This window comes from Diachasma alloeum, unplaced genomic scaffold (genome assembly GCF_001412515.2).
Source record: "Diachasma alloeum isolate Michigan unplaced genomic scaffold, Dall2.0 Dall_scaffold_00377, whole genome shotgun sequence".
In the NCBI taxonomy this organism is placed as follows: Eukaryota; Metazoa; Arthropoda; class Insecta; order Hymenoptera; family Braconidae; genus Diachasma; species Diachasma alloeum.
The window spans coordinates 79,170-104,371 of record NW_021680516.1 but is presented as its reverse complement, the minus strand read 5'-3'; the positions used below and the strand labels follow the sequence as shown (position 1 = coordinate 104,371).

At 38.4% G+C, this 25,202-nt stretch overlaps 1 protein-coding gene across 5 annotated transcripts in view; it reads left to right on the top strand.

Moving 5' to 3' along the window:
• The window catches only part of LOC107041748, a 188,168-nt gene that overhangs the window by 96,658 nt on the left and 66,308 nt on the right, over positions 1-25,202 (top strand). For 4 of the 5 annotated variants that reach the window (XM_015262469.1, XM_015262473.1, XM_015262472.1 and 1 more), the window contains 2 exons: positions 3,278-3,401; positions 3,644-3,794. In XM_015262469.1, the coding sequence (XP_015117955.1) occupies positions 3,278-3,401; positions 3,644-3,794 (275 nt within the window). The remainder of the gene's footprint in view (positions 1-3,277; positions 3,402-3,643; positions 3,795-25,202) is intronic. The other variant, XM_015262470.1, reaches the window with a different exon arrangement.

The following is a 25,202-nucleotide window of genomic DNA, read 5'->3' as shown; positions in this document are numbered from 1 at the left end:
TAATTGTAAATTCATAAACTCCGACTAGCGGAGAGAGCTAACGGAAATCGATTTAATTTCAAATAAATCTTGGTGATTATTAACCAAAAATAAATCAATGGCGTGGATGACGCACGGACACGAGGATCACCCGAACGCGACGAAGACACGAGAGCCACGTGAACAAAAAAATACAGTTCCAAAAAAAATCACCCTAAAAAAAAAGAACCCTGATGTTCAGTAAGTTAGACAATTTAATTGGACCAAAAGCCACTGAGTACCGCGTCTTACAGTACGACTCAAATTAGCAAGACTCCAACGGTGCCCAAAATGGCGACCGAAGACAAGACGTTATAAAACCACGTGAGCACTCACAAAAGAAATTACGTTCACCGTCGATCCGCGATAAACTCCAGGAAAACTTCGTCTGGACCCTCAGATACGGCAGCGATAACGGAAGATGATCAGAAATTCCAGGCACAACACCAAAAATCATAATACTTAAATTCTCAATGGGCTCGAATAGCGAATAGACTTAATTGCGCCGAGCGACTTTAGTAAGCTGAATCCCAGCGAAGAGTGATTTCTCGGGCAATTACATCGGCCCGAGGACCCTCAATTTCTCTCCTACCCCCACCCTCATCTACCGATATCGCGCGGAGAATCCGCATTAAAATGGTAAATTTACAATGGCCATAATTCATGATTTACTGGTCCCAGTACGCTGGGACTTGCGCCTCGCAATCGGTGAACTGCTCCGCATTCAACGGCGGAGGAGCCAACATAATCCGTCGCTTCCTCGATGTTGCAGCATGAGTTTTTTATTAGGTGTACAAATAAGTTTTAGGATACTGTGCAAAAAATTTAAAATTCATTTTCAAAAAAAAGTAAACTACATTTATTCATCAAAATAATCTCCATCATTTTGAATGACCTCTTCAGCCGTCTGTAGGTAATTCACGGATGCCTTCCGCAAAGAAAGTTTCATCTTGCGAGGCGCGGAAATTATCGACCCATTTTTGCACTTCTTCAAATGTCTTGAGTCGCACATCAGTCAATTCATTTTGCATCTTCCGAAACAAGTGAAAATCAGTTGGAGCTAAGTCTGGTGAATACGCCGGGTATGGCACAACTTCCCATCTAAGAGCCATTAACGTATGTTTGACGGGTTACCCATATGAGGCCTGGCGTTGTCATGGAGTAATTTTACTGGACGTTTTCTTTTGTCAGTAAATGGACGTTTTTGTTCAATTTCTTGGTTCAATCTTCTTACTTGTTGACGATAGCCATCGGCAGTAACTGTCTCGCCAGACTTTAAAAGTCCATAATGCAGTACGCCTTTCATATTCCACCATAAACACAGGATGATCTTCTTACAGTGAATATTGCGCTTCGGTGTCGATGATATAACCCAATGATATTTGTGTTTTGGATTATCAAAATAAATCCACTTTTCATCGCCAGTCACAATTTTCCACAAAAAAGACTTTCTATTTTGCTTATTGTAAAGATTCAGGCATATGTCAAGTCGGCCATCTTTATTTTCTTTAGTCAAAAAGTGTGGCACCCACTTTGTTCCTTTTCGAATCTTTCCCATTGCGTCTAAAAGATAGAAAACGGTCTGTTGAGTTACTCCAAGCTGTTTGGCAAGTTGTTATTCCGTCTGGCAAGAGTTTTCATCCAGCAACGCTTGCAATTCCTGGTCATCCACCCTTACAGGGGCCCCGGTACGTTCACGGTCACTAACGTCGAAATGGCCTTTTTTAAATCGCTTATACCAATACTCACATGTACTTTCATATACAATGTTGTCCCCAAGAACCGAACAAATCGATTGACATACTTTCCTAACAGTTTTTCCTTAATGGAATTCATAGCGAATGCAGTGTCTAATAAATAGCTTATCGGTCTGTATGTTTTATTCACAGAATTTAAGGTTATGTTTATGACTCCCTTATGTTTTGATACTACCTAATACACCCCACCATATCGTATGTAAGTGGTAACTTTGAATTACTTTCATGACACGGAATCGAAGTGTTCTAAAACTCATTTGTACACCTAATATGTGGTGGCCTTGCGCCACAGAACCACCGGTGAGGTGGTGGGGGTCCACATGTAGAGGCCTGAGTTGCGTGGTGGCGTACGACTACCGTCTCCCGCGTGCTTGCTGGTATGAGTATCCACAGACTCGGTGTGTACGTGCTCGTCGGTGTGCCAACTCGTCATCTGCCGTAGCGTCGACTTCGTAGCTCCTTCTCCGATGCTCCGCTTCACTCCCCTCATCGCAAAGCTCACGCGTAACCCGCGGTAAGCGCAATACGTCAGAATTGTCAGTAGAGAACAGAAAAGAGAGTGAATAAACGACAGAAATAAAAGAATATGTGGCCTTGGGTGATCCAACTCCTCGATGGGGTTGAATTACTAATTTTCCCCCCAATTAACCACGGTCAGATCAGGCGAGGAATAGTACACGATTTTTATCATGTTACAATGTATATAAGTATAGATTTTGTTTTTTATATTTTGTTGCTATAATCGCTATGTACTTCAAAATTTTTAACACGAAAAAAAATATTCTTGTTGAATGTTTTCCTAATGGAAATTGTAAAAAAACTTTTTCTCTTTCGTGTACCCTCTCGGATTTTTACGATTTTCCCCTTATCCTCCCCTTCAACCCCCTGTACCGCATTCGCCGAAGGACGAGGAAAAACCTGCTCAGGTACAGTCGTCTCTTTTTACGAGACTCCCGCTCGACAATAAAATTGTGAGATTGAGAGCGTCAGAAAGATGGGAAAAACAACCGGGAAGCGAACCCGAGTCTCCCGCGTGCCAATGCCGCACTCCAACCGCACAGCCACGGCCGTCGGTTTAGTGAAAATTATATTTTGTATTCATTATAGTATCGTGAAATATGGAAAGAGATAACTGATATACGTGTGATTGCAGTGACAATATTAAAATGTAGAATATTATGGAATGGACTGAACTTCGATAACCGTATTTGAGAATTTTATTTAGTCCTTATCATAATAATTCACTGTATTAAAGGTAAGGGGATTCGAGACACCAATCGAAAAAGGTAGGCGGGAGGGGGAAGCTCGATTTTTAGAAATAATGTTAAGGAACTCTTCTGTTACCAAGGAAATGCTGTGGACCCAAAGTTTTTCGATGAAAATTCTCTCAGTTTAGTTCCTTACTAGTTCACGCTATTTCCTATTTACGTTTCTCCACTTGACTACTTACTCAATTAATACTTGATAATTATGTTTCATTAATCGTCTCATTAAAATCACAGAGGAAGTGAAACCATCAAAAGAAACTGAACAACGGCCACCCCAGTGGAGTTCTCACAATGTGACAAGAAAAAATCAGGCAGCTGCTGAAAAAGTTACATCCCCAAAAAATAAAAGGATATTGAGGTGAGTAATATTCCTATTAGATTGCGCTTTTTCATTTCCACTTACGAACATTTTTGTACAACCAAAAATGATTCGAATATCCAATCGATGTTAAAAGTTTGCCCCAAAATGTATCTTCACTTTCCTGAATTAATGAGCTCCTGATCCATATCTCCATTCTCTCCCCTCCTTAGTAAAAGGAAGGAAAGTCAATTGTTTTTACGTTTGTTATCCTCCTCCATTCCCTGCTAACGCACGTTCAGCAGAGCCAAACTCCAGGAGCCCTGCAGCATTCGATGTTCGATGAGCATGGGTCTCATTCCAAGTCTCCAGTGTCGCATTTGTCTATGTTTATATCATCCAGAGTGTGTTGGTGGAAAAACTATATCAGCTAACGAGGAATACGTCTGCAAGGTATTATTGACGAACAAAAATTTACCAAATTTTGGTATGGAGGCTATAAAATGGTCTAATGGTTTCCTGTTAGAAAGGTCTTTTGAAATTGTTCATTTCCGTGATAATTAATAATAACCATGCTTTTTCGAGGAAGTATTAACATGGCCAGAAAATAGTTGGGTCAGAGTCCATCCACTTGAACATCTATTTGAACACGCACGTTTTATGCACCAGAAGGAATACCAGAGCGTTCAACTCTACATGCCGCAATATGCCTGGCAACGTTGTCTACATACAGTTGTGCACAAACTGCGCAAACTGACATCAGATTGTACCCTTACGTTAAGTCCGCACCAGTGTTACGCGACATTCTGTTGTCACCCTTTAGAAATTGTACATGAATCTAATCCAGCAGATTTTTTTTAACACATGGTAATTGATATGTTCAAGTGCAAAATTATGTCCTCCACATTAGGGAAATGCACGTGCACAATGTGTAGATTCAGCAACACACCGAAATTCTATTCTTTCATTCAATTCGAAACTTTCAGTATGTTTTTTAATTCACACATTGAAGAATTTGAAATACGCTATATGAAGATACAATTACTTATTCTATAAAGTTGAGAACATGATTACGCATAAGCGTGTCAATTACGGTGTTCAAAAATAAATGGAATTAGGTGCATGTGCAATTTCGAAAGATTCACATTAGTATATTGAAGTGACGACGAGGCCGACACGTATTCTTTGAGCAATGCGCATTTCTAACATGCAGAAATGGATGCAGACGACGTTACCGCGTACATTGCTGCTCTGTCCTCATGTGGAGATAACGCACGTGTTCAAATAGATGTGGACATTTGATTCTAAATAACTTTGAGATGATTCTCATTGTGTATTATTTTTTCCTGATTCATTTTATATTACCTCACAGAACTGTTTCATTCCGATAGGACATCGTCAACAGAGAAATAATGAGCAATGTTTTCGATGGAAATTCCTCACTCCAAACGAAAATCTGCCGATTTTCTCCGAACTTACTGATTCTCTGAATGAATTTCCTGGCGATGTTCTAATAACATGTCAAGTTAATCCGACTTTGGAAACTATTGTTAAGAATATGCCGAAATTTCGAAGAAATCAATATAGGGTCTAGTGGAATAAGTATGGTGAAAATGCCCCCAACGTACCTTGAATCGTTAATTTTTTCTGTTTCTATCATGAAAAAATATGCCTGCATGCAAATTTTTAGATTTTTGTTCGCATTTCTGCCAGTTTTATCACAAAAACCGTCTTTTTTTTTAATGTGATATTTTTTAGCAGTCAAAAAGTATCCTGAACAATCTGAAAAAATTCTGAAAAATCAGAAATATATCAGGATTCATGTGACATTTATTTATTTATTTGTTTTTACGACAATTTCTATTTTAAAAAATCATTCACTTTTCAAAAATTCATTTCAATATGATTAGATGAAGATACAACTTCGAAAAACATCATCACCATTTATTTAATGGTTTTCTATTGAATAACGCGATGAAAACTTTCATTTTTTGTAGGCGCCATACTAAAAGCACAAAAATTGATAAATTTTGCGGTTTTTTAGAACCAGAAATTCACTTATAAATCATTTGTTGGGACTCGTTAATAAATTATACTACTTTCAATAGTTCTTTTATATATTATACTAGTAGGGTGGCACATGCGCGACGTCGGGAGATACACACGTGTTTACATTTTGCTGAGTATCAATTTGCATTTTTCCCTACACCCTTTGGCTGCCTTTCTGCTCTCTCTCTGTGCTTGAACAGTTCAGTAAATTTTTCTCCTCAATTGGAGATAGTTATCATAGCAGTGTCAAGTGATTTTATTCGACAAAAACGAACAGTTTTCACACGACTCAATAGAGGTTAGGATGTCATGTCTACTACTCCTTTAAAACCCAAGCGAGTGACATCTCAAGGCAAACTTGAACCCGCAGGAGTGAACAACCCCGTTGGAAGACCGTCCGAGGCGGCTCTCAGATTTAGGGAAAGAGCAAGCTCGATTGGCACCATCACTGAACTCTTCAGAGGAGAAAAAAGATCACGAGAGCACCTGGACCCGGATAAGACCAACGTAATCAAGCCGGCAAAATTTCCTTGCCCTTCAATCTCCCGTTCTCTCTCAGGTGACAAACATAGATCAACCCCAAATAATGGTCATCCCTGATTCCGAGAGTATGTCCCCCGGTAAACAATTTCAGTGGTTAGCCAAACCGTTGATTGAGATAAAACAAGCTCAGGTGAGCCAGGAAATTAAGATAAACAATACTCTAACCGAAGAATTTTCGAAAATAAACCGGAAAGTTGATGGTGCCAAAGCAGACCTCAAAAAAGTTTCCACTGACATAGAGAAACTGAAGACTGAACAGAAACTCAATGCCAAGAGGATCAAGAAGTTGGAGGACACCATTGCTCTCCCACAAAACCAGGAATCTGCCAAGCTGCTAAAGAAGGCCCTTTGAAAGGATCGCCTCTCTAGAATCCTTGATCCAGAGGCAAGCTGACCCCACCCCAGATTCAACTCTACGTGCTGAGGTGAGTTGTCTTTCAGCTGTCCTTGAAACTCAAATCAAACACTCAAAGAAAAATAACATAGTAATCAGAGGCCTAGACAGCATCCCAGCTAGTGTCGAAGCTGTCAGCGAGTTTGTATCCTCCTCCCCTTGCTATCAGAGAGCACTCTGTAAACCCTCTCAGAAAGCAATAAAATACATACAAATATTATACTAATATATTCAATTAGTATTTCTTCATATATTCTATTTATGTCCATTTTTCTTGTCGCAAAAACAATTAAATCACCGACTTATTTAAGTTTTCCAAACAGAATCGAGAGAGAGAATTGTTTTTTTGGGGTTTCAATACCTCCACCCGACTTGACTGAAGGATTCGGAGGCTCTTCATATTACAAAAGTCCAAATCAACTTCTGGTAATGAAAATTCGATACTCAAAATTAACACTCGGTTAGTCGCATAAAAATTACGAACGCCATTTGTCGTGCTGTAAGCCCCGCGCTGCACCAGCATAAATCGACATAATGATAAATTTGAAAGATCTAGGAAAAATAGGAAAAACATTAAGAGTGATCTAGATCGCATAGTTAAAGAAGTCCCGTGAGATTTTTAATGTTCAGTGTTATCCTTAATTATATATTCAGCACAAAGTTGCCATGTTTTTCTGAAAATTCCCCTTATACACGGTACACGGCCCTGAGTTTCGAAATAAAAATTTGAAAATTCAACTACTTTTGATATTTTTGGCGGATATTTTCATTGATAGGGCTTCTAGACACTTCAAAATAAGATGTCAAATTTTTTAAAAATATTCTGAAGCTTTTCTGCAGTGCAATTTAAAAAATCGGAAAAAGTGCGGCGCGGCACTCATAGCGCGACCAACGGTTAAGAGTAAAATGTGAAGGGTCACGAGGGTCAAAATAAGGATTATAAGGGTAATAATAAGGGTCAGGAGCGTCAAAATAAGTCATGAGTGTCAGAACAAGGGACACGAGGATCAAAATAAGGGTCATGGGGGTTCGAATGAGGGTCTCAACGGTCCGGTTAAAAGTCAAAAGGTGAGATTAAGGGTCAGTAGCATCACACTGGGAAAAAAAAATGCTTTTGCCAAGTATATTTACTTGCCACAAGTAAATATATATAAATATCTGCACAAGACATGTGTAAGTTTTCTTGTAGTTAGTAAATATACTTAGCAAAACTAATTTTTTTTCTCAGTGCAAGAGTCAAAATACGGGTCACGCCGGTCAAATTATGGTGCGAGGGTCAGAATAAGGGTCACGAGGGTCATAATGAGGGTGAGAATAACGATCACGAAGGTCAGATTAAGCGTCACAAGGGTCAGAATAAGGTTTCAAATAAGGATCGTGGGTGTCAGAAATGAAGGTATATTATTAAAATCCAAATCGACTTCTGGTGATGAAAATTTGATACTCGACATTAAGACTCCAAAATTAAGGGTTAGAAACTAAGTGTCATAAAGGTTACGAGGAATATAATGAGGGTCGGAATAAGGTGGCGTATGTAAGTCATATGGGGGTTGATGAGCGAAGCGACCAGGGAGCGTAGTCCCATAGTATACAATAAAAGTACATCAACTGACATATGGGTGTTTCTTCGGAAATGGTGATTTTTGAGATCTTAAATTTTTCGCTATGGCAATGTGCCTACCGAGCCAAGTGAGACACATTTTTGGGGTACTTTTGGGTACCTGAGGGTATTCGAGAAGTGGTTGCGCTACAAATTCGAAATATCAAAAACTACGGGGTCAAAAATCGTTTTCTTCTCATTTTTGAATGGAATTAGATATTAATTCAATTTATTAATTTCTTTTATGTACAAAACATTTAAACTTCAAAATTAATTTGTAACAAAGAAGTAACAAATAGCCGCTTCAATCACTGAGTCAAATCACGGCACCGTCACGATTTTCGAAGCCTGAAAAGTACAAAAACGATTTCAATATACTGAATGAAACGAAAATTATGTCAATCACCGCGCACCTCAAACTTCTCCTAGGGGGTTTATTCTGGAGCATATTAGACGATGGGTACTCAGTCCCCGAGATCTCCAGCTTCCTTTTCCGTGGTCTATAACTCTTTTCTCGAGCTTTCTTCTTCTCGTTCTTCAATGGTCCACCATTGAAAGCCCTAGTTTTAGAGATTGACGATTTTCTGTTCTCCTCACTTCTTGTGATTGACGTCTTGCGATGTTTAGATGGAGTAATATCATAATTTATAGATCCGAGGTTGAAATGAAGGCAGGTCTTTCCCGGACAACACTGAAAGCAACTCAACGAGTTGAAAGAAATGAAGAGCGGGTTATCCTTCGCCCAGGTGTATTGATGAACTTTCATAGTTCCTATGAAAGGCTTCACGTCTGTTGGTAGTACAGCATCAATAGCATGAATCTCGTTGATTGAAACTGTATCGATGTGCACTGCTTGGACTGGAGTCCATAAAATTTTAACAAGGGTCTCAAAGTTGGAGACATCATGGCCATATTTCACTTGATCATCAGCTGTCTTCTTCAGGCTACCTCCAATGCCGTCTGCTGGACCCTTTCCGTGTCCTGCTTCACTGAAATTGTGTGTGATCTCTGTTATTTGAGGATATTGTCCAGGGAGATATTGTGTTATCAGGTGAAACATTTTCCTGTTTCTGTATTGGGTACTGGGGCTATAACGTAGAAAATAGAATTTCGTCACTGTGGAATGGTGAAGCAAGAAAGAATCGAGAATTTTTCTCAAATGAACAAGTATCGCAGCTGGATCGTGTCGCAGAGATTCCGAAAGAGTGGCAAATCCTTTCGAAAATCCTGAGATACAACATACCCGTATGCAGAGTATATTGTTCTCGACTTGCTCTAAAATGCACTGACTGCACTTCAGTTCCATATTTACAAGCATAATTTTCGCTGAAATCCATCAAAATACCCATCTCATCATTCCCCAAATTGTTTGTAAGATCCTTCATAATTTTCTTCTGATGAAAAACTCGCAGCTCATGAACAATTTCAATTCAATTGAAAATTGATCAAGTCCTTCCTTGACTTTGCACGTAATTTTATTTTTGTTTGTGATCGAAAGCATCATGGGTTTTTGTGTCTTCGTTGAGACGTTCCACTCTGTTTCCCACTTCATGTAAAACATCTTATCGTCGAGATTCACATTCTGGCAGTTGTACTCCACCTGGTTAACCAAACAACGATGATTGCACGTGATACGTTCGATAATCTCGGCAGAATTTTCATTGAGAATTTCCACCCTGTGTAAAGCACTCACTAATAAACTGGAATTTTCGTGGGTGTAGCAGGCACACGTATTTCTCTCGGTTACTTTAGGGGCCACACAATGAGATCGACGATTACTGGCGAAAAAGGGGTAACTCACTCGAAAGGAAGTCTCAGCACAGAACTTTAAATACAGGTCCTTAATATTAGCATCCATGTGATGTTTGGATACTAATTGACCATTCACCTTCTTACAGTTCTTTTTCCCCGGATCAATCTGAGAATTTTCCTCGTAAAATTGCTTGATTTCATCTTTCATGAACTTGGAGCCTGAGGTTCCTTCCTCATGTATCAATGGGTCCTGAGTGGGGGTAATCCTAAAAGAAACAAGTGGAGCAACTTCCTTTCTAATGAACGTTAATTTCTGATATTTTTTCACTATTTTCCACACAGAACTCTTCCTATGAGTTGCTTAAATTTATCACTTTTAGAGTCTCTGTAAGCGTCTCTGATTTGTTGAACCAAGACTTCACCAGAAAGCAATTTTGCATTAATGTCGTCCATTCGAAAATTGTTGTATTTTTGACGGAGGAGATGTTGATTTTGGTGCTTTCAACTTCGATCTAGTCATTCTTTTCCTCAATGTATTCACTTTCTTCATCAACTCCTTATTTTGATTCACAAGTTTCACGTTATCTCGATAGGACTTCCTCAACTGTCTGGTGATTCTTTTCCTTCTCACTTTAGCTTGTTTAAAAATGGAATTCTTTGTCTTACTGGTCTGAGGAGGAATAGATGATGATGCCTTCCCTTTCATCCTTGAATTTTTCTGTGAAATGTTCTGCTTTTTTCGACGATTCTTTCTCGCTTTCGGAGTCAATTCATTTACAGATTTGATTTTCCCTTCTCTCTTTCTTTCTCATTTCCTTTCCTCTCAGCCTCGCAATAGGCCTGGTGAGACTCTGGATCGTCTCGTATTCTCTGCCTTCTTCGTTGCTCTGATTCTCTCTTCTTTTTCAAACGTTCTTCCCTGTCCGCTCTGTTATTCGATATTTTGCTTTGTTTTTCAACTCTGGATTGACTGTGATTAACTTGTTGAACCTTCTTGTTGTCATCTCGTGCACTTTTCTGCCGAGTTTTTGGCATCTGACGCAAGAAAAAAAGTATATAGAATTAGAAAGCAATGATTTAAAGAATAATACCAGCGATAAATACTCTTTCCAACCTTTTATCCAAAAATGTCCATATTTTTGTATTGACAATTACTCTTGAAATCAACAGAGCACTGAATGGTTTTGGAGTAGCATATTGAAAATAAACATACAATTTTAGCCTGACAGGAGGAAAAGTTTCCGACCACAATTGCTCCGAAATTGTCAACGATATAGCAGAGAGACGTCTCCACGGTATTGACGTGTAATTCTGTGACACTCGTATTATTTACTATTTTGAGTACTAAATGTAAACAAATCCCCATGAAACCAGCCGGTACGAATGTGAGTATTCAAACAGATGTGTCCCCTTGTCAAAACACTCCCGTTGACGCCATATTGGATCATTGCAGGCAGCGCTCCAGCGGTTTAATTCAAATTTTGGAGAAAGTAGGAAAATCTGGGGTAATTATTCAAAATTATCTCACGCACTCAGAATTATCAGTACATGAGTGAATATATCGAAAAAAGTTGTTTTTAGACTATGCCCTCTCCCCTCAATTTTTTTTTCTACAGTCAATTAAAGTAGAAATCACCAGTTGGGAGTCCAATTTTGGATTGAGGACATGCCACGGTATTGACATTCGATACCTGTCTTTCACTGTTCTTAGCAAATGAGTGAATCTTTCCAAAAAAATTCTCTACCAACTTTTGAAGACTACTATGACTTCAAAATTTCATACCTATTTGTATACGTTCCGAGCAATTTGGAGTCACAAAATCGCGGGGACAAAGAAATCACAATTTCCCAAGAAACACCCATATATGAATCGATAAATGTAATTTTCCAAGAGATTTATAACTGAAAATTGAAGATTCATTTTGCGTAAAATGATAGAATAATGCGAACAATCTAAAATAGCATAAATCCAATTTGTGGACAAATATCGAGTGATTATCCCAGCTGTTTGAAAGCCTGCCTAAATTGTGGGTCTGTCAAGGACTCTCCTCAACATGTGACCCAATGATTTGGGTCAAGTCGTAACTTATCGAAAACAGTTGAAATATATCATTTTTGCTCAACTTACGGGCAGTCACCCATCGCCTTCCGTAGCCATAACACGAAGTTATTCATCACCTCTCGTAGGTATAATAAGTTACTTATCATCCTTCGTGGACACAACATGGTCTCATCAGCTCTTCTTAAGAACTAGTAATTCACCGAAAATCATCCCGGCTTAATGACGAAATTATCCGAAAGTCATCGTGTAAAATCATTGTGTAAATCATCGCAACAGTTTATTATTTATATTCTAGAATCATCGAGTCAGTTATCACTTGTACAGTAAACTCAACGTGTTATTTAACTAGTAAAATGAACGGAAAATCTTCAGTGATTTATTGAGCATTATCAGTGAAAATTAACAGTGAAAATTCACCAGTGCTTCAACTATCATTCCCAGATCATTATCAAGGACAATTATCGATACTAAAGTTCAACTTATACATAATCAATTCATTTATTTCTTATTGTGGAGTCCATCTTAATTATTGTGAACGAATTGACTTGGCTCAGGCCGAAATTCTCGATAAACTTGTCTTACAAACAAGTCTAAACTTCCACTTTCCCCTTTCGACGCCACCCTGGGAATCAACGAACCTCATCAGATTTTTAACATTGGTCTTTCGCGTCGGATAGGACGGAGGCCAACTGTAGTGTGAAAGTGCATTTCAGTGCTAGAGACAATCAACGTATTTATTAATCAATAGTGACCAGCATCGCGTGTGTTAGATAGACGCTCTGCGTGCTACGAGGCAATTCAGGATTCACAAGACATTGCGTACGGACATCAACACGGACATCACCCGGAATCAAATTCCCCAGAGGATTAGTGTTGTGGTCTCAACAAATTGTTTACATCATGCTCGGTTAGCAGTGAATTAATCGTCAACACTCGAAGGATTTCAACTCTCATCGAATTCTTCCATTTCCAATCCGTCCGACGTGTCGACAGTGAGACTCTCCAGCATAAGTGGAGTAGTCATTTCCACTCTCGATACACTAGTATTACGAGTATCTAAACTCAACGTCAATTCACCAGGATTAGAAAATCTGGATTGAGCGACTTCATTACCTCAAACCACCATCAAGTCTTATCCACGCACGGCAACTCAACAAAAATTCGGAGAATTATCGAAAGATTCAAACATTGAAAAAATCATCAAAGGAATTCATCGTCGACTCAACCTCCGCATGATCTCCACCGCTTAGCATCCCTTGGAACATCAACATGGATACATTCATCAAGCAAAAGTAGGCTGATCAACGGATAGCAGTTCAACTCAGGCAAGACCTTAACAAGGACGTCAAGGACGTTCTTAAGGCCGATATAACTCGGAGTAAATTATCGTAACTACAACCTTGGGAAAATCATCGCCGAAATGGAGAGTATTTACCTTACAACGGTAAATTGAACTACATCGTAGTTATCACTGCTCATCAACTTTCGAAAAGTCAACATGAACAATTTCATCAAAAGGAAGTGGCCTTAGCGACGACCCATATGGTTTAAATACCTGAGTACGAATCATTCACTACTCATTCCTTGAAAAGATCATCACGAGATACCGTTGCATCATCGAGAGAAAATCAACGCAATAAATCATCATCCCCGAGCCGGGGAATGCAGGAAACAACTGGATCGAGAGGTAAAGTATCATTTTTTTTTTATCAATTTTGACAAATCGTACCGCCCTCATCCATTGTTTCTTTCCCGAGATACAACAACATCACGGAGCATCATCTGAGGAAATTATCAGCGAGTTCATCATCGACAGAATTTACGGCTCTGTCAGGGCCGCGTACATCAGGACTATGGCAACGACGTTTCAGCGAGCTGACTGCAAGATCATCAATCGACTTTCAATATCGACGAACTTCAACAATCGATTTTTATAATAGGGCTCTCATCTTTGGCAATCAGATGTAATCTGGTAATGAGAAAATTGTCATCGAAGAATTACATAAATCGATCTTCAATATCAAGGAACTTCAATGGTCGATTATCATTATCGAAGAACTTCAACAATCGATCTGTATCATTAAAGAACTTGAACTATTGCTCTTCATCATCGTGCAACTTCAATAATTGACTTTTCACGTTGAGAACTTTAACAATGGATTTTCACCTTCAGACTTCGATTGGGAGTCTTCTACAGTTTCATGGCACTTCAACTTCGAAAAACTACATCAGTCGTCAACTCAATAGGTTCCTCAGATAACCAACAATCCTATTCAACAAATTGCCTGCAAAATCAACAAGAGATCACATCATTGAAGGCTCATCATTGTTCAAATCACTCCTGTCGGTGCTTGAACTGTCAATGACACTGGCCAGGTCATTGTCGTCAAGTCATTCAACATCACGTGGTACAAAAGTTGGGTCTACTGGTCTTAAGGCAACTTCAACTCTATGAATCAGGAAAGGTTGGTCTAATCCACCAGGAATTCACGAATCCGGTGGGTTGGACTGCGTCTCACCACGAGAGAATCAACAGAAGAGATCAACAGGACGGAACCTATCGACTGATCAACTGATCCATCATCACATCTTGATACAGCATCTTGAATTTAAGCATCTCAATAAAGGTCATCCCCTCAGAGTATCAACAGAAAATCGACAGCAGACTATCCACAGTCAGAAGGTCTACCATCTTGATAGCCTGGGAGATCATCGTCAATCATAGGTGTACCACCTTGGACACAGTCTCCATTTACATATATGACATCAATTACCAGCTCAATCATCGTGGAGATCAACGACATTCAGAAGTCGAACAGTCTCCATTGTCAACATCAACAATGGTTGTCCTCGCAACCGTTAGAATCATCGCTGCAATATCCTGGACTCACCAAGACTGCATGAGTCCTCGTCATCCGGAATTCTGAGACATCAATCAATCCTGAACGCCCTCAAGACCATCATCATCTTCAATGGACCTCATCAGCAGCAAAAAATCATCGTCGTCGGCAACAATCGGAGCTTTCGTGCGATCCAGCATCTCAACTCATTAGTGCAATCATCGAGAATCAGCTGATGGTGAAGGATACCACGGTCTAGCCACGATTATTAGCTGTGCGTCAGTCTCGAGAATTTCATCATCCTGAGGCGCAACTCTTTACTTCTGGCTCCATAGATATTGCGGGAGTTATGCCAAAAGGTCGTATAAACACTTTCCCAGGGAATTTGAAATCTCCACGTTTTGGATGATTCTGAGTCATCTGAGCTCAATTTTTCGAGACAAATTATTGGACTGTTTTACGCGGAATTTTTTCATTTTTTTGAACACTTGGGCCAAAAGGTCGTATAAACACTTTCCCAGGGAATGTGAAATCTACACGTTTCAGATGATTCTAAGTCATCTGAGTCTAATTTTTCGAGACAAATTTTTCAATTTTTTAAACGGGAATTTTTCAATTTTTTGAATTATCGGGCCAAAAGGTCGTATAAACTTTCTCTCAGGGAATAGAAAATGTCTACGTTTCAGATAATTTTGAGTCATCTGTGCCTAACTTTTTGAGGCTTTTTTCTACAGGGAATTTTCAGACTGAAAATTTAGACCAAAATGTCATAACTTTTTCCAAATTATTATTACCAAGTTAATATTATTGGGATCACGAAAAAACTACAAATTTTTTCACTATTTTATGAAAGCTTTATTATTTTAAAAATAAATTACGTAAAATTTTTCACAAATCAACGCAATCATTTGTGTTTCTCACTTGTATATGAGCAGATCCACGTCAAAACGCAACGCCAAAAACGTCGATCTCACGGATTTTCTCGCCGATTTTTTTCCTTAAAGTTGGTCTCAATGCTAACATTTAAAAAAAATCACCCAAAAATATTGAAAATTAAGGAAGTTATAATTTTTTGAAAATTTTTCGTTTTTTTCGATGCATATTCTCAGGTGATTTTTCTTTTCAAGTTTTCAGCAATATATAATTCGGATTTAAAGGTATAAAATCGCGGTTTTGCACATGAAGTATACATAGAAAAACCTTAAAAATGAGCCGTCATTCGATTTATCCCATTGTTATTTAAGGGTTTTATGCAACAAAACGTGTTTTTCATTCAATCACAATTATCTCAAAAACCTCATTTTTTTTAAATCTGTAATTTTCACCAAAAATCATTAGTAAGTTGATGAAAATTTTGGCGTCAATTAAAGTTATTACTTCGCAGTAGTTGGCTACATTTTGATGGGGGAAATAAGCATGTTGCTGGAAATCTGAGGAAAATGTGACCTAATTTTCCTTAAATCAAGATGTGGGTACTTTGTCGATTTTTTTCCTCAAAGTCGATCTTGAGACGAACATTAAAAAAAAAATCATTGGAAAATATCGATAATTAAGGGAGTTATGATTTTAAAAAAATTTTCTTTTTTTTAATCAATGAGTTTATAGATGATTTTCGAATTATCGTCGAATTATCTTAGGAATGAGTGAATTTTCAGAAAAATACTGGCGAATAACAAGCTTTCGTTATAATTGTATCTACTACCATTCGATTTTATGATTTTACCAAGAGTCATAAGATGGGAGAGATAGTAGATAAGGAAATTGAGTTTGTCAATCTATTGTTTTCCTAACTTCTTGAATTTCACCCTGGGAACTTATGAAGCCAGGAGAACAATAAAACTCTGAAGATGAACTGCTCGATATTTGTGTCAATATTGGTGACGGATGTTCCTCATACCATGAAGGGACATGTGTGTATAAATATTTCATGCATAATTTTCGCCCAGGTGTGAGAATAATCCGAGATTTATATTTTTCATAAAGCTCCAGGGACACCACTGTCAAGTTTTTCTTGATAATCGTTTTGTGTTTCTGCGTTGGGTCAGAACAACTTTCCTTAGGCAAAAATAATTCAATTTTTTTACACAGATGTTTTTCACAAAAAAAAATTCTGCAATAGGGTTGTTGAATTATAATTGGAGAGATTCCTCTACATTGAGATCATTAATTGTTAATAACTGTTCTCGTGTGCACTCAAAATCTTCACATTTCCAATAGCATTGGGGAATTTCGTTTGAACCTGTAATTTTGTGAGCGAAATCAAGTCAATTTATTACCATAACAAAACCAGTTCAAAGTTGATTTTGAGGTTAAAATTATATTTTTCAGAATTTTTGAACGAACCTTCCGCCATGATCGATATGTTATCGAAGCAAAGAATTTAATCTTTCTACAATTTTCGTTCTACACAAATTTATTATCACTTCACTAACTAAAAAAATATTTGTAGTCAATGATTTATTTTGAAACTGTCAGTCTCGGCGAAAAACACTGAATGTTTAGGCAGGTGCTTCGGAAGAGCCGTGTGCAGCTACATTCAGTTCAATGAGAGGGTACATTAGGAATCTACATGATCAGAGGGTTTTGTGTGGCGAAAAATATGAATGACCGGAAAGGAAGACTATTTCTTTCTCTTGGAAGGAAATCACGTGAGTTTATTGATTTAAAAAGAGAAAATAATTTTTAAAAAATCATAATTCCCATAATTATCGATATTTTCCAATGATTTTTTTTCAAAATGTTTATCTGAAGATCTACTGTAAGGAAAAAAATCGACAAAGAGATCCTCAGCACCCACATCTTGATTTAAGGGAAACAAGGTAACATTTCCCTCAGATTTCCAGCAACATGCTTATTTCACCCATCAAAATACAGTCAACCACTGCGAAGTAATAACTTTAATTGCTGCCAAAATTTTGATCATCTTACTGACGATTTTTGGTGAAAATTTCGGATTTTTAAAAAATGAGATTTTTGAGATAATTCTTATTGAATAAAAAACACGTTTTGTTGCATAAAACCCTTAAATAACAATGGGATACATCCAATGACGGCTCCTTTTAAAGGTTTTTCTATGTATATTTCATGTGCAGAACCGCGATTTGATACCTCCAAACCTGAATTCGATATTGCTGAAAACTTGAAAAAATGATCACCTGAAAATATGCATCGAAAAAAACGAAAATTTTTCAAAAAATCATAACTTCCTTAATTTTCAATATTTTTGGGTAAGTTTTTCTTCAAAATGTTCGCATTGCGGCCAACTTTTAGGAAAAAAATTGGCGAGAAAATCCGTGAGATCGACTTTTTTGGCCTTGCGTTTTGACGTGGATCTGCTCATATTAGATTACGAAGATCACCATCTGAGCATCATGAAGAGCATCAATTTGTAATGAATCACTGATTTGGAGAGGACATGAAAGATTAGCGAGCCCGAAACATCACCTGAAACGTGGAAATTTCATATCTCCTGGGAAAGTATTTATACGACCTTTTGGCTCAAATGTTCAAAAAAATGAAAAAATTCCGTATAAAAAAATCCAAAAATTTGGCTCGAAAAATTGGGCTCAGATGACTCAGAATCATCCAAAACGTGGAGATTTTATATTCCCTGGGAAAGTGTTTACACGACCTTTTGGCCCAAATTATCGGGAAAATAAAAAAAAATATGATGACTTCTGTATTTGTAAATAATCAATGAGGTGTAAATAATTAATAACATCAGTATTAACTGGTAGAAGTATAATCTATTCTCTGGTATTCACAGTGTACATTGTCGCTCTGACCATAGTCACGAGCATCGCCCATGAGTGTGTAGACGCGCGGCAATATGAATGTCTGAATATCCCCTTTCCACGCGATTATACTGACAAAGAATCAAGAATAACAAATGACTGGATTATTTAACAGAATATGCCCGTTACTACTAATGATCAAATCTCTTCAAACCTAACCCCTTGACGTGCTGTGTAAATGTGGGACTGCAAAGGCTTTTAGTTAACAAATCAGCCGTCATCAATCCTGTTGGTAAATATTTTACATCAATCTCATGATTCTCATACACATTACGCACCCAATGATATTTTATCCCGATATGTTTTGAACGCGGATGAAAGACTGGATTTTTGACCAATTTTCCTGCACTCTGATTGTCACAATAAATTATTGTTGGCCCCAAAACTTCGTCTGCCATCAATACCTCTTGCAAGAAAGAACGCATATACATAGCCTCCTTCGATGCCTCAGTGAGGGCCATATACTCAGCCTCTGTACTAGACAGTGCAACACACCCCAGTCTCCTTGATTCCCATGATACAGCTGCACCAGCCAATTTGAAAACATACCCAGTACGTGATTTTCTGGTATCGACATTTCCGCCCCAATCTGCATCCACATATCCACAGAATTGTTCTTTTGTATCCACGAATGTCAACCCAAGGTCAGCAGTTTCCTTCAAGTAACGCAGCACACGCTTTGCTGCCTTCCAATGACTCATCTTTGGATTCTGATTATAAGTGCCAAGTGCACTCACTCCATACATGATGTCTGGACGCGTTGCTACCGCTGCATACGTGAGTGATCCTACCAACAATTGATAGAGTTTTATCAGCATTAACACCATCGTGATCTTTGCTCAGCTGTAACTTTGGTTTCAAAGGTGTTATAGCAGCATTGGCCTCCTTCATACCAAATCTTCTCACCATATCGTTGATATATTTTTCCTGCTTCATATGAATCGATTTTGTCCTCACATTATGAGAAAATTCGATCCCGAGACAGTAACTAATTCTACCCAAATCTCTCATCTTGAATCTTTTTTTCAGTTCATCTCTGATATGATGAAATAACTCGATATTACTGGTTGCTACTATCAAGTCATCTACGTAAACCACAATCAAAAGCATCTCGTTCCCAATGATCTGATGATAAACACACGCATTAGACGTCATCTGCTTCAATCCCATCTCTTTCAGCTCTGCATCAAGCTTCTGGAACCACTGGTGCCCCGACTGCTTCAGCCCATACAATGACTTTTTCAGTTCATGAACATAATTCTCTTTTCCAGGTTCGACGAAATATTCAGCTTGCTTCATGAAGATTTCTTCGTCAAGATGACCATAAGTGTATGCCATGGTAATATCCAATTGAAATAAATCCAATTTCTTTTCCGCAGCAAGCACATTTATGAGAAGAATTGATTGCATTCGAGCAACTGGCGCAAAAGTCTCCTTAAAATCCACCCCTGGTTGCTGCGAGAAACCTTGAGCCACAAGTCTAGCTTTATAATGTTCAACTGTACCATCAGCATTGTTCTTGGTCCTTAAAATCCATTTGCAACCAATTGGAGTTCTCCCAGGTGGACATTTCACAAGTTTCCATACCCCCATCTCCTCCAGAGTCTCAAATTCAGTAAGCATGGCCTGCTTCCATTTTTCTGCAACGGGTCCCCTCAAAGCCGCACTAACAGAGGTTTTAACATCTTCAATAGGTAACTGCACCTACTCTGGCGTCAGAGGTATCATGTTGTACTTCTTTGATGGTCGCCCAGGCCCTCCTGATCGTACGAGATTTGGCCTCTCTGGCCCCCTTTTAAACGGCTGCTTACTGGGACTCTGCTCTATATCAATCTCTCTATCGTATTCCTCATACTCCGGTTCAGGAGATCTCACTCTCTTTTGCCTCAGATTTCTCGGTGTAGCCTCACCTGGACGCACTTCTTCTTGATCATCTCTCTCATCCGACTCTCCTCGTACTCCACGATATAATTTCTCCTCCACCTCATCAATTTCCTCATCTTCCAATAGATTGACCCTCAGGCCATCAGGAGCTGTCTTTGGATCAGTTGATTCCTGTTTGATCTACGCACTCACCCTTAGAAAACGCACATCCCGACTTTTGATAACTTTCTTAGTCCTCGGATTCCATAATCTATATTCCTTGCATTCCTGTGAGTAACCCAAGAAAACACATTCCTCGGACTTGACTTCGAACTTCTTCCTGGCTGGATTTTTATTCAGAACGTATGCCTTGCTTGAAAAAACCTGAAAATGGCTTACATTAGGTTTGTTTCCAATCCAGATTTCATATGGTGTTTTGTCTTTTAATGAACGTGATGGACATCAATTTCTAATATATGCAGCTGTGCTAACTGCCTCTGCCCAGAAGCAAATTGGCAGCCCAGATTGAAGTAATAGACAATGAGCCATCTCAACCAACGTACGATTCATTCAGCAGAATGCTATCTGCTACTCCATTCTGCTCCGGAGTATAAGCAATTGTTCTCTCACGCTTAATTCCAAAATTATTTAATTGTTGGTCAAAAGAAGCTCCAACATACTCTAAACCATTATCAGTTCTCAAAACTTTTATTTTCCTCTCCTTTTGATTCTCAATTCAATTTTTGAATCTTCAAATTTCTAGGTTCGGCGACCTTTGGTACAAGTATAGCTGATTGTTTGCCTTGGATACATAACTCACAGTCTGACAGGTTTCCAAAACTAGTGATCTCAAAACACTTTATCATCTCCTTCGTCCTAAGCATCCTCAGATCAGCTTCATTCAGATGACCATATCTGAGATGCCAATCCATCAGGCTGCTCTTTTCATGCTTCACGAAAGCACTAGATTCATGCACAGTATCCATGAAATAGAGTCCTCCTCGACATTCAGCCCTTGCTAAAATCTCACATCCTTCTTTGACAACATGAAGGCCTCTGACCGACCACAAATAACAGGCTTTCCATTTTGTGCCAACTTTGACACTGATAATAGGTTTGCATTCAGCCCTGGAACATAAAGAGTATTCTCTAATCTCAAAACATTGATTTTGTTATTATTTTCAACTCTTATCACAACGGTGCCTCTTCCTTCAATACTCGTTGATTTGTCATCAGCCAATTTTACTCTTTGATTTTTAACACATTCGATTTTTTCGAACTTATCAACATCAAAACACATGTGAGATATTGCTCCACTGTCAATGCACCATTCATCAACTGCTGCTGAATTAGCTCCCAAAGCAACCCCAGACAACGAGGTTTCGTCAATAAAAATCGCCTTCATCCCATGTTCCTCACTATCATCCACATTTTCATCTATATGTCTTGCAACATTCCCCATCTGCTCATCGAACATTTTCTGTATACACTGCCATTCTCGATGGCTCGGCTTATGACAATAATTACACGTAAACTGACCACCCCTGAACGATCCTCTTGAATAATACTGACCTCGAGCACCCCTTGGATTATTTTGATTCGTGGAGAATAAATATCCACTGACATTACCATGTTCACTCTGCTGCTGTCGTCGATGCTCTGCAAGTCGCTGATCACCCATATTCTGACCAAAATTCTGATTTCTGAGGTTAAAATTCGTTGTAAAACCTCCACGATCACTCCTGCACCCAAGTTGTCCACGCTGACTCACTTGAAACGCCTCTTCATTCACCAACACTCCATTTTCTTCTTTTTTATGAGAACGAGCTTCATCTATCATTTTTATTTTCAAAGCTTCAGTAGTTGGTAAATTATCACCAGCTTCAATTACACAAGGAAAATTATCGTAACTTTTAGGAATGCTATACAGCAAAATAATAGAAAGTAAATCATTTGGTATAACAATTTCCATGACTTTCAATTGATTTACAATTTTGAAGAAATTCTTTAGATGCTCGTCCATATCACCTCCTTCAGGCATCCTTTTAAACAGTAAATCTTTCAACAGTAAAGCCTTCAGCGCAGTTCTCTTTGATCGGAATTTTTCCTCAATTTTCAACCACAATTCACGAGCTGTTTCAACACCTGTAGAGATGTCAATTTCACCAAGGCCTATCCTCAACACAATATCCGAAAACGCTTCATAATTTTTTTGATCGCACGCGACAGCTGCATCTTCACCTTGCGGTCGTTCCTTTGAACCATCAACCTAACTCCACAATTTATGTTTAACTAATATCGCCTTCATTAAAATCTTCCAAGTCTCGTATGACTCCTTACTCAACGGTTCAATCGTAATATTCACTGAAGTCGACATTTCCTCTATCAATGCCGCCGTTTCATCCACTTCTATTAATCCAGCACCACTAACTTTTCCTTTTTGTTCGCCAAGACTTTTATTAGTTAAATCTGGTGACAATTCTGAACTATTTACACCGTCAACAGTCAAGTCGTCTATTTTAATTTCTGGTGTTACACGCAATTTATGCACGCGCAGTGGAAGCGTGCTGGGCCCATAACCTGATCACTTCTGTATTTGTAAATAATGAATGAGGTGTAAATAATTAATAACATCAGTATTAACGGGTAGAAGTATAATCTATTCTCTGGTATTCACAGTGTATATTGTAGTTCTGACCATAGTCACGAGCATCGCCCATGAGTGTGTAGACGCGCGGCAATATGAATGTCTCAATAAAATGTTTATACGATCTTTTGGCACAACTTACGCGACATCATCACTGACGCAGAAAAAATTATCGGAGGCCAGACCAAACAAATTGATGATCTTCAACTACCCATTCGAAAATTCATCGTTATCGTATATCGAGCAACGAAATTCATCTACAATATCATTATCGTGGCATTATCTAAGATATCTCAACAGCTAATCAACGACGAACATCATCGCCTTAATAAGCAGTATCGGAAATCATCGAGAAACGCAATGTAGATCACACCTACAAATAATTGCCTGTGTAGGAATTTGACCGGGGATTCAGCCGCAACCCGGGTACTCAGAACTCAGCCTCGGCTTGACGCTGTACCCGAGTTCACGGCGCGTCACGCCGCTCCATACCGGCCAGCCCCCAGTCACTCCCAGCCAGATTGCGTTCTCTTACCGTTACCGCCGCTGCGTGGCGCTGACTTTACTTGCTCAAGCCATATCACCCACGCTACGGCTATTATGGGACAGATCAAGCGTTGCGCTTGAATTATTCTAATAGGATTAAAAAACTGATCACATACGCAGAGAAATTCAAGGAAAATCACTGAGAAAACATTTATTTACCTCATTTTTTATTCAAGAATTATTAATAACAAAAATTCCATATATCAATCTTTCTATCAGGAATACGAAATAAATGATATTTCTCATCCGTTGCTGTTTTCGGCTTCCTGGAATTCGACTTGCACTGGTCCACAATACACGTTGGCATTATGAACTTTATATCACTTTTATACTATTGTAAATTCTCGACACACTTATAATATTCTCAAAATCATCGTGGCATGGGAATAAATTATGCTGTGAAACCCAATAAACTGAAATAAACTAAGTGCACAACCGGTAAACACTGCTCAGCTGTTTTTTAGGCTATGGTGGATTCCGCTATTCCACCAATTGAGCCAGCGCGCGCAAATCCGGAGCAAGAGATAGTCAGCGCCGCATAGTGGCGGTAACAGTAGCGGGGGCAGCGTTTATATAAGGGCAATATGGTGAGTGTCAGGGGGCTGATACCGGCTTGGAGCGCAACGCCAAGACGGCACAACCCGGTACCCGAGGTTGAGCAGTGGCTCAATGCTCGAAACTCAGCTCCGACTCAGTCGTGTCGTTTCGAGCGGAGGGTGGGGCAAAATCGAATTGGATCATTCCCCAGAATAATCTAAAAGGTTTCTAGGAATCTTCCCCCCCGGAAAAAATCTCGCAAAAAAAAATCCTCATTGCCCCAAATAAAAATACAGAAAAATCGAAACAAGTCCATTTCACGTGTCTTCATTCTTCAAAGAAAAAAAAACACAGAAATACCTTTTGTGAATCACTCAAGAATATCATTTTTGAATCGTCTTGATACAACTGATTCAATTGATTTTTAACGTCTCATTAATAACACAAAAATTTTTTCATTAAAAATATTTTGTTCAATGAAAATATGAGATGATTCAAATTTCAGTTTAACTCCACGTATAAAAAAATTTGATAGAAAATCCTAGCGAATTCGCTGAAAAATTCTATTGGATTTCTATTGAATTTTCTATAAGTTTTTTGCCGTTTCTATTGACATGTTCGATAGGAAATATTCTATAGAAAAAGTCAATAGAAATCGATTTCCTATAGAATTTCTTCGGCTCAAATTTTCTAAGTTTTTTTTTATATCATTAGATTTTTAGTGATATATGAAAGTTTATGATATTTCATCTTTAAATTGTATTCAATGTTACCCTCTTGTTATTACTGATTTACTCTCCATGAATTTTTAGTTTTTTTTTTCAAACCGTGAACGTGTGTCTGACGATTTAAACATGAAAATATAACTTTATAACAAAGAAGGTTTGTTCTCATTTTTCCAGTGACTATTTCTCTAGATGTTGTGAGTTGTGTTGAAAAAAAAAAGAAGAAATTCTTTATTACGTTTTTGTGAGTTATTTTACATCGTATTTCAAATTAATACCACTGGACTGGTTTATACCACTTCAGCTTTTGCTGCGCTTGTGATTGCGTTTAATTGCAAATCCATGTCATCTTCACAATTATTAACTTCCCGGTCTATCGGGTAGTTATTGTAATCACCCTGAAAATGAATCATTTTTTTGCGATTTCTCCACGTTTCTCGGTGTCTAAAACACTTCCGAACATTTCTAAACAACATGTCTGTTTTTTTTTTTTTTTTTTTTTTTTTAAT